Here is an 18035-nt window from a genome sequence, read left to right as displayed (position 1 = left end):
AAAAAATTTTACCCAAATTATGTTGAAGTTATTAAAAATTCTATGGAGTTAAAAAAAAATGCCTCAGCTCCAGTATGTTATAGTCTATATCCAAACCTATACGATTTCCTTATTTACCCAGATGATTATATCTGGAATTCCTATATACATATTGGATAAAAAGCCTTTTAGTTTTAGCCTTTAATAAATCAACATACTATCAATACAAATAGGTTAAATAGGTAAAAACATATCTTCATACACATTTTAAGCAGTTATACAACTATTTTTCAACTGTACAATATTAGGATCCTTACCTTTTGAGGTAAAAATGTAATTCACCTGATAATGTAACTGAATATTAAGCTAATAATAAACACTTCAAACACAAAACTATTTTCAGGTACACCTGATTATCTAATTGCAAAATAATTTTAAGTGAAATGTGGTATTTTAAAGTCTTGTAATTAAAGATACATAGGCAGGTGGGAAGGTATTGTAGAATTGGGTACCTGAAACCTGTATAATTTTGTTAACCAGTGTCACCCCAATAAATTCAATTATTAAATATAAAAAAATAAAAATACGTATTTTCTCCAAAAACATAACCTTAAGTAGAAATGGCTATTATTTAGAAATCCTTGAACACTGGAATTGCCTGGTCAAGGCACATATGGGAGTTGATGCTTCCTGCTCCTCTCCTCTTCTCTCTCCTCTCTAAAAAATCAATAAATAAAATCTTAAAAAAAAACCCAAAAAATAAAAACCAAAAGGCATGACCCTGGTGGTACAGTGAATAAAGCGTCAACCTGGAATACTGGGGTCGCCTATTCGAAAGACTGGGATTGCCTGCTCAAGGCACATATGGGAGCTGATACATTCTGCTCCTCCCCCCTTCTCTCTTTCTCTCCACTCTCTAAAATGAGTAAAAAATAAATAAAGAAAGAAATCCAATAGTAGAATCCTTCTGTTCAGAGCCATCCTCAACATCCAGGACTGATGTGCTCAGACCAATTGAGCCAGGAATGTGGGAAGAGGGAAGAGAGAAAGGGGAAGAGGAGGGGTGGAGAAGCAGATGTCACTTCTCCTGTGTGCCGACTGGGAGTCAAACCCAGGACATCCACACACTTGGCTGACGCTTTACCACTAAGCCAACTGGCCAGGGCCCTCTGTTACATTTTTAAGGAATAGCATTAAATACTTTTCCAAAGGAGATACATAAACTTCATTAATATCTTTATGAAATAAAACATCAATGATATAAAAATACAAGAAAAATGTACAAGATAAGTGATTTGAATTGGCAAAATATACAATATATCACATGTATGGTTGCTAAAAAATATTTATGAAAACAGCAATTCACAATTTTGATTTCACTTTGTCAACATTCAATAGTAAAATGTGCTGGAGGAGGGTACCCAAAATTAAATTATCAGGAAGATCTTTTTGAAAATTGAAACATTTTCATAGGAAGTTTTCTTATGCATTATATATGAAATTTTGCATTCTGGATTATATAAATTCATTTAAAAGATTCATATTTTAAATAAAAATCATCTATGAGATTCATATTTACAACTTGACAGCGTAGTGACACTGGTTGAAGAGAGGTGGGTTAAAGGTACCAGGAAAGGGAGAACATACTGATTAGTTTAGCATTGAAACATCTTTAGGAATACTTTAGTGAACTCTATATCCTAGAAACAGCTCACTCACATACAACAATGCTCCAACAAAACTAAATCAGGTGATACAGAAGAATTTTAAAAAGAATACCACTGCATCATAAATAATTTGTAACTCCACAATGTTTTCATTTTAAATATTTGCACACTAATAAAAAAAATATACAAATAGTCTTTTAAATGTACACTGATATAAACTCCCACAAAAAAAACAATATAAAAATGTATCTTAACGACCACATAATAAGCTGTACAAGGTACTGTTAATGTGGAATATTAAGGGAAGTCAGCTGCCAAAGTGTTCACAGTATCTTTTGAAATGTTAAGGTGGATTCCTTCAAGGTAGTGCAGGAACCTGTCAAAATTATAAGGAAAAACCATTTAATATTAATATTTCAATATTAATCTTGAAATAGCTATCTAAAATGTTGTATTTATAGAATCTTTACCTTCTTTTACTCTTTCCTTGTTCTTTTAACTTTTCGGTCCTACAAATGTTTCGAAGAGTTGGCAAGTATTCAATTATACTAGCTTGTCTATTGCTCAGGTTCAGAAGAGATCGGTTAGAAAATACACTTTTAATGACAGCTATCCTTTTCCAAGCAGAACTGTAAATTGAAAGTAATGCATTACTTTTAATTTTTAATGCCCAGTAAAAAATGCAACAATCCCAAACACAATGAGCTTCTGGTCTGTTTCTCCCTGCTTATGATCTAGACTGGATTAACTGGATTCCAGATTAATTTCCTGTGTCATTTTCAACCCATGCACCACTCCCAAACTGAAACATCTCTAATGGCTACCTGCTATATGCCACAGCAAGTGCAAATCCCTTTCCCTGTCTGAATGACAGTCCCAAATCTAGACCACCCTAATCTCAGTTTTCTTTCCAGCATTCAGGCTGGTCTCCTTAACTGTCTTGTTAGAAGCTACATTATTTATTAGACTCAAGGGCTTACAATGATTACTAAAGCCTCCTATTTCAAAATTAGTAAGAAAAACCTAGCAATTTCCCCTTTACCATTTACTATGGAAAAATAAAAAAATACAAGGTACGTAAGACTTACTCTAAATTAGCAGCAGACTGACTAAAGTACACATTGTTGCGCTTTTGTGAAACAGAAAAAGTAAGGTCTTTCATTGGATCTCTGCCTAATTTCTTGCAAGAATTCAAGTTTTCCAATGCTTGTGATAGAGAGGAAGAACATTTAGTAAAACTGAGAGCTTCTACAGCTGCCTTTAATTCTGCAGAGCTTTGAGAAGTCCATCCATTACTGCTTTCAAGACTAAACTCATCACAAAGTCCACTTTTAATCTTTCCATTTGTCCAACTAAAGTCATTTTTACCAAGTTCCTTTTGTTCCGTTACATCAGTTAAAAGGGCATCTAAGAAGGACATATTATCCATGAACTCAGCGAGAGAGTTTAAACAGTGAGAAACAAGGGCAGAACACTTTTTTTCCGCCGGTGTTTTAGGACGAGAAATAGATTCGATGTTAGATTCTAAACATTTGTTTTGTTTCCTTGTGTCTGAATTGCTTTCTTTGGCTTTGCTTTCTTCTGAATTTGAGGAAGAAGATGCAGGGCACAAGCAAAGAAATTCATCCACATAGTTCAAGCTGGTGTCAAATAAGTCACTATCATCTAGAATTATCATCTTTTTCTTATGTTTCTTTTTTTGTGACTTTTTCAATGACTTCTCTCCAGAAAGTTTCTTCACAAGACATTTCCTATTTTTTGTTGCTGCACTGGTGTCCACACTTACTGATGAACCACAAAGTTTTTCTGCTTCTGGAATGATATCAACAGGTAATGGTAGGATAAACTCAAGATTACTATATAAGAAATCTACATTCCACATTTGGAATTCTGTAAGAAGCTGGATGAGCTGATGCCATTCTTCCTTTGTTTTGAATTTGTGCTGAAAAACATTTTTGAGTAAAGAAATGTTAAAACAATACATAATTTAAACATTGTTCTACCTATATAAATATGTCATCTGTATTCTATTTTCAAAGAACTACCCCTCTTAAATTATTAACCTACAGTTTCTTTTTTTTTTAGACAGAGAGTCAGAGTGAGGGACAGACAGGGACAGACAGACAGGAACAGAGAGATGAGAAGCATCAATCATCAGCCCTTCGTTGCGCACTGCGACATCTTAGTTCATTGATTGCTTTCTCATATGCGCCTTGACCGCGGGCCTTCAGCAGACCGAGCAACCCCCCGCTCGCGCCAGTGACCCGGGGTCCAAGCTGGCGAGCCTTCTGCTCAAGCCAGATGAGCCCGCGCTCAAACTGGCAACCTCGGGATCTCGAACCTGGGTCCTCCACATCCCAGTCCGACGCTCCATCCACTGCGCCACCGCCTGGTCAGGCTAACCTACAGTTTCTTAATACATCAAAATAGTATTAAGAATCTAAAAAAATAGCCTGGCCCTGGCCGGTTGGCTCAGCGGTAGAGCGTCGGCCTAGCGTGCGGAGGACCCGGGTTCGATTCCCGGCCAGGGCACATAGGAGAAGCGCCCATTTGCTTCTCCACCCCTCCGCCGCGCCTTCCTCTCTGTCTCTCTCTTCCCCTCCCGCAGCCAGGCTCCATTGGAGCAAAGATGGCCCGGGCGCTAGGGATGGCTCTGTGGCCTCTGCCCCAGGCGCTAGAGTGGCTCTGGTCACAATATGGCGACGCCCAGGATGGTCGCAACATGGCGACGCCCAGGATGGGCAGAGCATCGCCCCCTGGTGGGCAGAGCGGCGCCCCATGGTGGGCGTGCCGGGTGGATCCCGGTCGGGCGCATGCGGGAGTCTGTCTGACTGTCTCTCCCTGTTTCCAGCTTCAGAAAAGAAAAATGAAAAATAAAATAAAATAAAATAAAAAATAAAAAAATAGCCTGACCAGGAAGTGGTGCAGTGGATAGAGTGTTGGACTGGGACATAGAGGACACAGGTTCGAAACTCCAACGTTGCTGGCTTGAGCGTGGGCTCATCTAGCTTGATCGCGGGTTGCTAGCTTGAGCGCAGGATCGCTGGCTTGAGCGTGGGATCATAGACAACCCCATGGTTGCTGGCTGGAGCCCAAAGGTCGCTGGCTTGAAGCTCAAGGTTGCTGGCTTGAGCAAGGGATCACTGGCTCAGCTGGAGCCCCCAGGTCAAGGCCCATATGAGGAAGCAATCAATGAACAACTAAGGAACCGAAATGAAGAATTGATGCTTTTCATGTCTCCCCTTCCTGTATGTTGGTTCCTATCTGTCTCTCTCTCTCTCTCTCTCTGTCCCCCCCCCCCCAAAAAAAAAGAATCTAAAAAATAGCCTGGCTGCCTAATCAGGTGGTGGCGCAATGGATAGAGGGACGGACTGGGACACGGAGATCCCAGGTTAGAAACCCCAAGGTTGCCAGCTTGAACACAGGCTTAATCCAGCTTGAGTGTGGGGTTGCTGGCTTGAAGCCCAAGGTTGCTAGCTTGAGCAAGGGGTCACTCACTCTGCTGTAGCCCCCTCCCCCCATCAAGGCACACATGAAAATGCAATCTGAACAACTAAGGAGCCACAATGAAGAACTGATGCTTCTCATCTCTCTCCTTGCCTGCCTGTCCCTATCTGTCCCTCTCTCTGTCACACACACACACACACACACACACACACACACAAAAAGCCTGGCCTGTGATGGTACAGTGGGCAAAGCATTTGACCTGGAGTGCTGAGGTCGCCAGTTTAAAACCCTGGGTCTGCCCTGTTAGGGCACATATGGGAAGCAACTGCCATGGGTTGATGCTTCCTGCTCCACCCAACCCTTTCTCTCCTCTCTCTGAAAATCAGTAAATAAAGTTTTTAAAAATATATATAAAAGATAAATTTAAACTGTTAATTTGAAGAATTCTCTAATGTTCAGTATACACCCCAATTCAGTAAGTAAAAGCTCATTTGTTTAAAAAATAGTTCTCTGAAAATTTTAATCTGAAATATCTCTAAGTTCTAGTCTCAATACTACAACATGCATTTAGAGCAATGCCTATGCACAATTTGTCAGAGCTTGAATGTGTTAAAATCAGAAATCTGGGCCCTGGCCGGTTGGCTCAGCGGTAGAGCGTCGGCCTAGCGTGCGGAGGACCCGGGTTCAATTCCCGGCCAGGGCACATAGGAGAAGCGCCCATTTGCTTCTCCACCCCTCCGCCGCGCCTTCCTCTCTGTCTCTCTCTTCCCCTCCCGCAGCCAAGGCTCCACTGGAGCAAAGATGGCCCGGGCGCTGGGGATGGCTCTGTGGCCTCTGCCCCAGACGCTAGAGTGGCTCTGGTCGCAACATGGCGACGCCCAGGAGGGTCGCAACATGGCGACACCCAGGATGGGCAGAGCATCGCCCCCTGGTGGGCAGAGCGCTGCCCCATGGTGGGCGTGCTGGGTGGATCCCGGTCGGGCGCATGCGGGAGTCTGTCTGACTGTCTCTCCCTGTTTCCAGCTTCAGAAAAAAAAAAAAAAAAAATCAGAAATCTGAAGCCTATAAAAGTTATAAGCAAATGTAAGTTAACTTAAATATTTAAAAGAAAGACTGAGAAGATGAAAAGGAACATAAATTTAACATTCCAAACTAGACATTGAAAATACCTTTAAAAATGAAAATAAATCTTCAGATGGGGAAAAAATGTTCCTAAGGCCAAACATGGTCTCAACACAGCCAGTGTCACATTTGGGAAGGTCTGTAGGATTCCTTTTAATATATTTAGGGTTATTTTTGGAACCAGGGCCATCTTCAGAGTGAATATGTTGTACATTTCTGCTGTTTCCTCCTTCAAAGTTAATAAAAGAAAGCTTTAGCTATACATATTTTTAACAAACTGTAGCGAGCAATTATTTAAAATCTAAAATCCTTTGGCATCTTCTGATCTTATACCTCCATTTTGTTCTTCTCCACATATGTATTTAATTCATAAAGAGTATAATACAAACATTTCTAGCATACATAAGTTAAATGAGGTGGTAGTGATGAGCTTACAAAACAATCCAACAGAAAAAAGTGCAAAGATTATAAACAAAGTCAGAGAAGAAATACTGTACAAATATCTAATAAACTTATCAAACCATGTATAACTTGCCTGACCAGGCAGTGGTAAAATGGATGCAGGACTGGACTGGGACCAGGTTTGAGACCTTGAGGTCGCCAGCTTGAGCACAGGCTCATTTAGTTTGAGCAAGGCTCACCAGCTTGAGCCCAAGGTTGCTGGCTCGAGCAAGGGGTCACTCGGTCTGCGGTAGCCCTCTGGTCAAGGCACATATGAAAAAGCAATCAGGCACATATGGATAAAGCGTTGACCTGGAAATGCTGAGGTCGCCGGTTTGAAAGCCTGGGCTTGCCTGGTCAAGGCACAAATGGGAGTTGATGCTTCCAGCTCCTCCCCCTTCTCTCTCTCTGTCTCTCTCTCTCTTCTCTCTCCGTCTCTGTCTCTCTCTCTCCTCTCTAAAAATGAATAAATAAAATTAAAAAAAAATTAAAAAAAAAATTCTGGTTTCTCTTAAACAAACAAACAAACAAAAAAAAAGCAATCAATGAACAACTAAGGTGCTGCAATAAAGAATTGATAGAATTGATGCTTCTCATCTCTCTCCCTGTCTGTCCCTCTCTTTTTCTGTCTCTATCATAAAAAAAAATTCTTTGTCTCTGTCACAAAAAAAAAAAAAAAAACACAACAAAAAAACCCAACCATGTATAACTTTTCTCATGATCATGGTAATACAAATATACTGTTCATTTTTCACCCTTTTTATTTTTAGAGAGAAAGCAGTACGAGAGAGAGGGACAGACAGGAAAGGAGACGAGAAGCATCAACTCGGAGTTGTGGCACTGTAGTTGCACACTACTTTCACATACATGCCTTGAGCAGGGTACTCCAGCTGAGCCAGTGACCCCCTGCTCAAGTCAGCAACCCTGGGCTTCAAACCAGTGACCTTTAGGCTGAGGCCAATGACCCTGGGGTCATATCTGTGATCCCACGATCCAGCTGGTGAGCCTGCGCTCAAGCCAGTGACTTCAGGGTTTTGAACCTGGATTCTCAGTGTCCCAGATCAACAATCTATCCACTGTGCCACTGTCTGGTCAGGCCATTTTTCGCCTTTTAAATTGGCAAATTAAAATGACTGATAATCTAGTTTTGTCAAAGTTACACATAAAAGAGCCATCATATATTCTTCGTGGGAACATAACCTTTTACAAATGTAAACTCTATAGCCTTTGGCCCAGTAATCACACATCTAGAATTCTCTCCAACAGAAGTACTCACAGACATGCTCAAAGATATATGTATAAAGATCTTTATTGCATACTTTAATGACAAACTAAAGATAACTTAATTGTGTCTAAATAGGTAAAGGCTAATCGAATTATGCTATAGCTGCCTGACCAGGTGGTAGTGCAGTAGATAGAACATCAGCCTGGGACGCAGAGGACCCAGGTTCAAAACCCCAAGGTTGGCAGCTGGAACACCGGCTCATCCAGCTTGAGCAAAGGCTCATCTGGCTTGAGCGCGGGGCCACTTACTTGAGTGTGGGATCATAAACATGATGCTTCTCATTTCTCTCCCTTCCTGTCTGTCCCTATTTGTCCCTCTTTCTGCCTCTCACTTAAAAAAAAAAAAAAAGTTATATCTAATCAATTGTGGAAAAGCATGTAGCTGTGAAAAAGACTAAAGAGAGTACTGACAATAAATTGAAAAAAAGCAAACTGTTTATATATAATATATATAAAAATTAATATATATATAATATATAAAAATATATGATATATCTGAAAGATATATATATATATAATATTGGTTAATTTTGCTAAATAAGTAGGTAGCGGTAGCAGTAACTAACAGAACTGCACCTTGATTTTACTTAAATATATGTGTATTTCCCCAAGTAGTACCCGTAACTACAGAACTATGACTATGGAGCATGGAAACCACAAACTATGAACTTCTTCAAGGAAGGAACCATGTTTTATTCATGTTAGACAGGACCTGGCATGGAGAAAGTTCTCAATAAACGTCTGTGACTTGAATAAGGTAATGATGACTAGATATTGATAATAAAATAAAAATAAAGTATTTATGAAAATAAAAAATTCTTAGGGAAAAAAGAATTATAGACTACTGAAGAAGTTAACAGGGACCTTACAACAAAGTCATATAAAAATAACATATATATGGAAAAAGTCACCAGTGTTTTTTAATAAGTGATAAAAAGAAGTTGCTAAATAATAGGATTCTATTTGTATATAAGAAACTATGTTTATAAATATATAAGTAACAATTTGTTCTGGTTCAGTTTAATTCTATTTACCCACACTTAATGTTTGTAAAACTTTTCATCAACAAAGTTGACATATGTATGTTTATTTTTATGAGTAATGTGATACCAAAATGTTCAAAATTTTTATAATCTTTCAGATATTTGGGTATAGCATATATTTTAACACAGGGTCCCATTACAGAAATTTCTTTTATAACAGATCAACTTACGACAAAGGGATAATGGCCTTTCTTCTAAAAATCCACCTCCACTTCTAATCCAAAATTGTAAGTAAAGGATACTTTTTCTTATATCACAAGTATTTGCAGTTAACAGTGTTACGAAGTCTTTCACATCAGTTCTGAAATTCTCAGTTAAGCAGATCATCTGTAGGTAGCTGGCAACATTTAGCTGAGAGAGAGAGGGAGAGGGAAGAAAGAAGAGAGGGAAGGAGGGAGGGGAAAGAAATATGGTCAACTGCAGAGTTCACAGAAACATGTATTTATTCATGTAAATAATACAAGTCTAAAAGTAAGACAAATTTTGCTAAAATTCCCATCATAAGTGCTTATTGAGAATGAAACTGAGTTGGAAAAATACACTGTGTCTGTAAAGTCATAGTGCACTTTTGACCAGTTTCAGGAAAGCAACAAAAGACGATAGAAATGTGAAATCTGCACCAAATAAAAGGAAAACCCTCTCAGTTTCTGTAGGATGATGTGGCAGCATGTGCGCATGTGCAGATGATGATGTAACACCGTGTATACAGCAGAGCAGCCCACGGCCATGCCAGTAGAGATGTGGACGATACAGAGGAAAGTTCAGTGTTCTGTGGCTCGCTAAATTCGAATCCGTGACCAAAGTGCAACATGAATACCGGCGCGTTTATAACGAAGTGCCACCACATAGGAATAACATTACTCGGTGGGATAAGCAGTTGAAGGAAACCGGCAGTTTGGTGGAGAAACCCCGTTCTGGTAGGCCATCAGTCAGTGACGAGTCTGTAGAGGCTATAGGGGATAGCTACCTAAGGAGCCCTAAAAAATCTGTGTGTGAGCCCACATCGAACTGTACTGAATAGGTATGAAACCGAGAGTTTTCCTTTTATTTGGTGCAGATTTCACATTTCTATCGTCTTTTGTTGCTTTCCTGTGACCGGTCAAAAGTGCACCATGACTTTACAGACACACTGTATAAAGGAAAATGTTAAAAAGCAATGTACTTCCTTTATTTCTTGTATATACATATAAAACTGCAAGCACATGTTTATGGAGATTGTACAATGTAGACCTTAAAGACAATTTTATTAAACTTTGAGACTACCCTTTAGGATTAAATAATGGTACAACTTGATGGAATATTTTACAGTCATTAAAGTATCAATATAAATACTATAATAATACTGAAAAACTTATTGTATAATTTTTAAAAACCAGAATTAGAGAATTATATCAATGCATACATAAAAGTAAATTTTTTTATATTCCAGCAATAAATAACTAAAATTGAAATCTTAAAATACCACTTACAACATCAAAACAACTAAATTTAATAAAATATGTGCAAGATTTATAAATTAAAACTATAAAACATTGCTGGGCCCTCACTGGTTGGCTCAGTGGTAGAGCACTGGCCCAGCATGTGGACGTCCAGGGTTCAATCCCCGGTCAGGGCACACAGGAGAAGCAACCATTTGCTTCTCTCCCCATTCCTCTCCCTCTTCCTCTCCTGCAGCCACTGGCTCGATTGGTTTGAGCATCACCCAGGCACTGAGGATGGCTCAGTTGGTCCAACTGTCAGTCTCAGGTGCTAAAAAGAGCCCAACTGATTTGAGCATCAGCCTACGACAGGGGTTGCCCGGTGGATCCCAGTCAGGGTGTATGTGGGAGTCTGTTTCACTATCACCTCTCCTCTCGCTTAAAAAAATATTGCTGAAAGAAATTAAACCCCTCTCCTAAAAAATAAACTTCATAAATCAGAATCCTCAATATTGTAAAACTGCCATTTCTGAAATTGATTAGTCAATGCAATTCCCATCAAAACACCAAAATAAACTAGAAAAACTGGCATCCTGTTTCTAAAATTAACAGAGAAATAAATGACATGATAACCAACATAATTTTGCAAAAGAACAAAGTTGGAGGACTTACACTCCTTGATTTCAAGATTTTGTAAAGAGCAACATTAATCAAGATAATGTCATTTTTCACATGGATAAAAAGAATAGAGTAAGACTCATAAACAGTCTATTGATTCATGACAAAACTGGAAGCAATTCAATGGAAGAAAGATAGTCTTTCCAACAAACAGTGCTGAAACAATTGGATATCTATTGGGTAAACAAATGACTCATGTCTCAACTTGTTTTGCATATAAAACTTTAAATAGATCAAAGGGCTATATGTCAAAATTATAAACATTTTTTTATTTGGCGAGAGGAGAGGAAGCAGAGACAGTCTCCCATAAGTGCCTCAACCGGGATCTACCCAGCAAGTCCACTGAGGGGGGTATACTCTGCCCATATGGGGGATTGCTCCATTGCTCAGCAACTGAACTCTTCTTAGCACCCCAGGTGGAGACCATGGAGCCATCCTCAGTGCCCCGGGGCCAACTCATTCCAATTGAGCCATGGCTGCAAGAAGGGGAGAGAGAGGGAGGGGGAGGGGAGGGAGGGAGAGAGAGAGAGAGAGAGAGAAAGAAGTGAGAGGGGAAGAGGTGGAGAAGAAGATGGGCGCTTCTTCTGTGTGCCCTGACCAAGAATTAAACCCAGGACATCCACACACTGGGCTGACGCTCCACACTAAGCCAACCAGCCAGAGCAAAAACTACAAACCTTCTATGACAAAAAAAAATCTTTGTAAGCCTGGGTTTGGTAAAGATTTTTCCAAGTAGGATACAAAACCCATGAACCATAAAAGAAAAACTTGGTAAACTGAACTTCATTAAAATTAAAATATTTTTACTCTTTAAAATTTAAAAAAATGCCTGACCAGGCGGTGGCGCAGTGGATAGTGCGTCAAACTGGGATGCAGAAGACCCAGGTTGAGACCCCGAGGTCACCAGCTTGAGTGCAGGCTCATCTGGTTTGATCACAGCTCACCAGCTTGGACACAAGGTTGCTGGCTCAAGCAAGGGGTTACTCAGTCTGCTGTAGCCCCACGGTCAAGGCACATATAAGAAAGGAATCGATGAACAACTAAGGTGTCGCAACAAAAAACTGATGATTGATGCTTCTCATTTCTATCCGGTCCTGTCTGTCTGTCCCTATCTATCCCTCTCTCTGACTCTCTGTCTCTTTAAAAACAAACAAACAAACAAACAAAAAATTTAAAAAATAAAAAGGTAAGCCACAAACTGAAAGAAAACATTTACAAACCACATATTCAATACAAACTTATGTCCAGAATATAAAAAGAACTGTTGGAAGTCCGTAAGAAGACAACTGATATAAAAAATGGTCAAAGAGTTGAACAGATATTTCACCAAAGAAGAAATATAAAATGACAAATGGACACATGAAAAGATGCTCAACAGGCCCTGGCCGGTTGGCTCAATGGTAGAGCGTCGGCCTGGCATGAAGAAGTCCCGGGTTCGATTCCCGGCCAGGGAACACAGGAAAGGCGCCCATCTGCCTCTCCACCCCTCCCCCTCTCCTTCCTCTCTGTCTCTCTCTTCCCCTCCCGCAGTGAGGCTACATTGGAGCAAAGATGGCCCGGGCGCTGGGGATGGCTCCTTGGTCTCTGCCCCAGGCACTAGAGTGGCTCTGCTCTTGGCAGAGCGATGCCCCAGAGGGGCAGAGCATCGCCCCCTTGTGGGCAGAGCGTCGCCCCATGGTGGGCGTGCCGGGTGGATCCCAGTCAGGTGCATGTGGGAGTCTGTCTGTCTCTCCCCATTTCCAGCTTCAGAAAAATACAAAAAAAAAAAAAAAAAAAGATGCTCAATATCATGTCATTAAGGAAATGCAAATTAAAACCATGAGATACCAATACGTAATTATTAATATGGATGAAGTAAAATAAACGGGTAATTCTGACTTCTGGTGAGTATGTGAAAACCAACTGCACTCCCATACACTGCTGGTGGGAATGCAAATCATAGGAAAACTTCAGAAAACAGTTTGTCAGGCTATATAATGGCAATTGGATCAAAAATATCACATTAAGTATTTAAGTAAAAGAAATAGAAATATATGCCCAAAGACTTTAATGTAATTATTCATAGCACCTTTATTTATAATAGTTTACCTGTAAACAACCCAAATGTCTATCAACAGGTGAATAGTACAACACGTCTTCATATATGTGCAGTATAGCCATATAATGGAATACTGCTCATTAATAAAAGGGAAAGAACTACTGGCACAGGTAACGTAACCTGAAAGAGCATTACGTTGTGTAAAAGAAACTAAATAAAAAATACATATTATAAGATTTTATTTACATAAAATTCTATAGGCAAAATTTAGTGAAAGACAAATGCAAGAGGGCATGAGGGAACTTTCTGAGGTAATGAAAATACTATGTTTTTGCTGGACATATTCCACATTTGCCAAAATTCATTGAACCATATACACTTAAAGTGAGTAAATTTTAATGTATATGAATTACTTTGAAAAAGCTAACAAATGAAAACATGCAAACACAGACACATGGACACTACTATCATGACGAAAGTTACAAAGACCTCAACAGCCTGACCAGGCAGTGGCAAAGTGGATACAGCGTCGGACTGGGACCCAGGTTCGAGACCCCAAGGTCACCAGCTTGAGTATGGGCTCATCTGGTTTGAGCAAAAGCTCACCAGTTTGGACCCAAGGTCGCTAGCTCGAGCAAGGGGTTACTCAGTCTGCTGAAGGCCCGCGGTCAAGGCACATATGAGAAATCAATCAATGAACAACTAAGGTGTCGCAATGCACAACAAAAAACTAATGATTGATGCTTCTCATCTCTCCGTTCCTGTCTGTCTATCCCTCTCTCTGACTCTCTGTCTCAGTAAAAAAAAAAAAAAAAAGAAAAAAAGAAAAAGACCTCAACAGCTGACAGAATCCTCATGCAATGATGATCTATTTGGCAGATTCTTTAAAATTTAAACAAATATCATAATACAGATGACTCAACAATTCCACTGACAGAACAGCCTGGATAAACCTAAAACACATAATGTTAAGTGAAAGAAACCAGATAGAAAAGGACACAATGTTTCCTATTACTTGAAATTTCAGAATTAAACAACAAATATTAAACTTAATACATATTAGAATAGTGGTTACTTCTGTTGAGGGAGTATCATGACTTTTTTAAAAGAGCTCATAGGGGCGGGCCCTTGTAGGTTGGCTCAGTGGATACATAGACAGGTCCAGCGTGGGGACGTCCCAAGTTCCCAGTCAGGGCACACGTGAGAAACCATCTGCTTCTCTCCTCCCCCCTCACGGCACTCTCAGAGCCAGTGGCTCCAGTTCAAGCATCAGCCCCAGGGGCTGAGGATAGCTTGCTCAGTTGGTCCTAGCATTGATCTCAGGCACTGAGGATATAGCTTAGCTGATTCAAGCACAGGCCCAGACGGGGTTGCCAGGTAGATCTGGATAGGAGCACATGTGGGAGTCTGTCTCTCTATCTCCCCTCCTCTCACTTACAAACAAACAAACAAATGAGCTCATGGGAACTTTTGGATGTGATAGAAATGATCTGTATTTTCATCTAGGTGATGGTTACATGAAAATTTACATATATTAATTTTTATCAAATTGTACATATAGAAAAAAAAATGCAAAAAAAAAAATTGTACATATAAGCATGTTAACTGTATGTAAATTTCATCTTAATAAAGCTCTTTTACTATAAAAATATCTTAATGAAATTGGAATCTAGTAAGAATTTTATTTATTGCCTGGCCTGTGGTGGCACAGTGGATAAAGTACTCAACTGGAATGCTGAGCCCGATACTCTATTCACTGTGCGACCACAGGTCAGGTGAAAAATATTTTTATTTTTATTTTATTTATTTATTTATTTTTTCATTTTTCTGAAGCTGGAAACAGGGAGAGACAGTCAGACAGACTCCCGCATGCACCCGACCGGGATTCACCCGGCACGCCCACCAGGGGGTGACGCTCTGCCCACCAGGGGGCGATGCTCTGCCCATCCTGGGCGTCGCCATGTTGCGACCAGAGCCACTCTAGCGCCTGAGGTAGAGGCCACAGAGCCATCCCCAGCGCCCGGGCCATCTTTGCTCCAATGGAGCCTTGGCTGCGGGAGGGGAAGAGAGAGACAGAGAGGAAAGCGCGGCGGAGGGGTGGAGAAGCAAATGGGCGCTTCTCCTGTGTGCCCTGGCCGGGAATCGAACCCGGGTCCTCCGCACGCTAGGCCGATGAAAAATATTTTTAAATAAAAAATAAACATAACTAAAAGTTTCATAAAACTAAAAAATTTTAACATATCCCTTAGAAACCACATTTTAAAATTATAACTATCTTAATAAACCATCACTTAAATAACTGTGATATATAATTTATAGTCATCAACACGCACACTCACCAGTGAAGGAGTGCTGAAATTAATTTCTTCAAAGCAGCCGTCAAACATTAAACTAAATGCTGGATCTACAGAAAAAAAATTTATTTTTACCAGGAAGACAAATAAATTATTTTTTAGTTAATACTTTTTCTATGAAAATATTCTGTATTTCATCAGCAATAAAAATGAAGTATCATGAAAAGTATACAATAAAAATTAAATTTAAAAAAATTTAAATTTATATCTTGACCTAAAGTAGCTATGATCTCTTAATTAAACTACCATTTAACTTGTGATTACAATGATTTTTATCAATATCTTTATATTATAATCACTGTCAAATGGGCTATTAATTTGTAAATGAAGTCTAACATGAACACATTTTCCTATGAAAATCCATAGCAGAGATATTAATATTTAATTTTTAAATATTTATTGATTTTAGAGAGAGGAAGGGGGAAAGGGAGAGAGAGAGAGAGAGAGAGAGAGAGAAACACTGATTTGTTGTTCCACTTATTTATGCATTCATTGGTTGATTCTTTAATGTGCATTCATTGGTTTGACCGGGAATCAAACCCATAAGTTTAGTGTATCAGGATGAAGCTCTAACCAAGTAAGATAACTGGCCAGGCCATCATACTAAATATGTGCAATGAAAAATATTAGAAAACAATATTATAATACAATATTTATAATGAAAGAAGTTATGTAAGTTTTAAAATTAAACACTGAATGCTAATTATTAGGAAGGTAGACCAATTATTAGGCTGATAACAGGATACTTGAGCTAAAATATACAATGATCGATATGGAAGTGTTATCAGTGATTAAGGAATGGCTAAATTCAGTATTAAGAAACTGCAGAAAGGTTGGGTTCCATAAGAATTTTTGACCGGACTAAACAGGCAGTGATGCAGTGGATTGAGCGTTGGACTGAGAAGTGGAGGACCCAGGTTCGAAACCCCGAGGTTGCCAGCTTGAGCGTGGGCTCATCGGATTTCAGCAAGGCTCACCAGCTTGAGCCCAAGGTCGCTGGCATAAGCAAGGGGGTCACTCAATCTGCTGTAGCCCACTGGGACAAGGCACATATGAGAAAGCAATCAATGATCAACTAAGGTGCTGCAACAAAGAATTGTTGCTTCTCATCTCTCTCCCTCCCTGTCTGTTCCTATCCGTCTCTGTCTCTGTCACACACACAAAAAACAATTTTTGACCAGTAAATGAGATTTGATAATCTAATTATAGGTATGAGGAAGAGGCAGAGAAAAATCTGTTATTTTCCCTATCAAAACCCCGTCACTTGGCTATCCATACATCTTTCTAACTATATTCTAGGCTAGTAGTGTCAGCTTCCTAAATATCTAACACCCAACAAAGTGATTCAAAGGAGTACCCATTTTGAAAGTAATTGCTATTCGCAAGGTAATATATTAATTTTATAATTGCTCAAGGCTGCCTGACCAAGCAGTGGCACAGTGGATAGAGCATTGGACTGGGACGCAAAGGACCAAGTAAAAAAACGCCAAGGTCACTGGCTTGAGCAAAGGGTCACTCACTCTGCTGTTGCCCCCCCTCCATCAAGGCACTTATGAGAAAGCAATCAATGATCAACTAAGGTGCCGCAACAAAGAATTGATGTTTCTCATCTCTCTCCTTTTCTGTCTGTCTGTCCCTATCTGCCTGTCTCTGTTAAAAAAAAAAAAAAAATTGCTCAAGGATGCCAACTGCAAATTTGAATAATTCTTTTATTTTTTCTTTAATTTTTTTTAATTTATTCATTTTTAGAGAGGAGAGAGAGAGGGCGAGAGAGAGACAGAGAGAGAGAGAGAAGAGAGACAGAGAGAGAGAAGGGGGGAGGAGCTGGAAGCATCAACTCCCATATGTGCCTTGACCAGGCAAGCCCAGGGTTTAGAACCGGCGACCTCAGCATTTCCAGGTTGACGCTTTATCCACTGCGCCACCACAGGTCAGGCCTTTTTATTTATTTTTAATTAATTTTTCTTTTTTTTAACAAGTGAGAGGAGGAAAAATAGAGACAGACTCCCACATGCACCCTGACCAGGATCCACTCAGCAACCCCGGTCTAGGGCTGATGCTCTGCCCATGTGTGGCCATGCTTACAACCAAGCTATATTTAGCACCTGATGCAGAGGCTCCACAGAGCCATCCTTAGCAGATGGGCTGATGTGCTTGAACAAATCGACCCATGGCTGTGGGAGAGGGAGAAGGGTGGAGAGGAGTGGGGGGGGGGGGGAGGGAGAAAGTGGGGCAGGGGTGGAGAAGATGGGTGCTTCCCCTGTGTGCCCTGACCACCTGGAATCAAACCTGGGATTTCCACATGCTGGGCTCACACTCTACCACTGAGCTAACTGGTCAGGGCCTGAATAATTCTTAGTTTAAAAAATGATCTAGGAGCGTAAGCATTTTGGAAAAATAAACTTAATTTACTAGCAGACTGTTTGTTTGTTTTTTGTATTTTTCCAAAGCTGGAAACGGGGAGGCAGTCAGACAGACTCCTGCATGCACCCGACTGGGATCCAGCCGGAACGCCCACCAGGGGGCGACACTCTGCCCATCCGGGGCGTCGCTCTGTTGCGACC

The 18035-nt window shown here is 40.1% G+C and overlaps 1 protein-coding gene across 1 annotated transcript in view; it reads right to left on the bottom strand.

Annotated features, from left to right (window-relative positions):
• Positions 1-4: 4 nt before the first annotated feature.
• ATAD5 (ATPase family AAA domain containing 5) overlaps positions 5-18035 on the bottom strand; it is a 59245-nt gene continuing 41214 nt past the window's right edge. Inside the window, exons 18-23 of the mRNA XM_066363776.1 lie at positions 15457-15521; positions 9154-9334; positions 6263-6444; positions 2735-3588; positions 2117-2275; positions 5-2022 (exon numbers count right to left, since the gene is read on the bottom strand). Coding sequence (XP_066219873.1) covers positions 1944-2022; positions 2117-2275; positions 2735-3588; positions 6263-6444; positions 9154-9334; positions 15457-15521 — 1520 coding nt within the window. The 3' untranslated portion in view covers positions 5-1943. The remainder of the gene's footprint in view (positions 2023-2116; positions 2276-2734; positions 3589-6262; positions 6445-9153; positions 9335-15456; positions 15522-18035) is intronic.

The sequence above is a fragment of the Saccopteryx leptura genome, chromosome 2, assembly GCF_036850995.1.
Source record: "Saccopteryx leptura isolate mSacLep1 chromosome 2, mSacLep1_pri_phased_curated, whole genome shotgun sequence".
NCBI lineage: Eukaryota > Metazoa > Chordata > Mammalia > Chiroptera > Emballonuridae > Saccopteryx > Saccopteryx leptura.
Note: the sequence above shows the minus strand (reverse complement) of the source record. Positions and strands in the feature narration are given on the sequence as shown.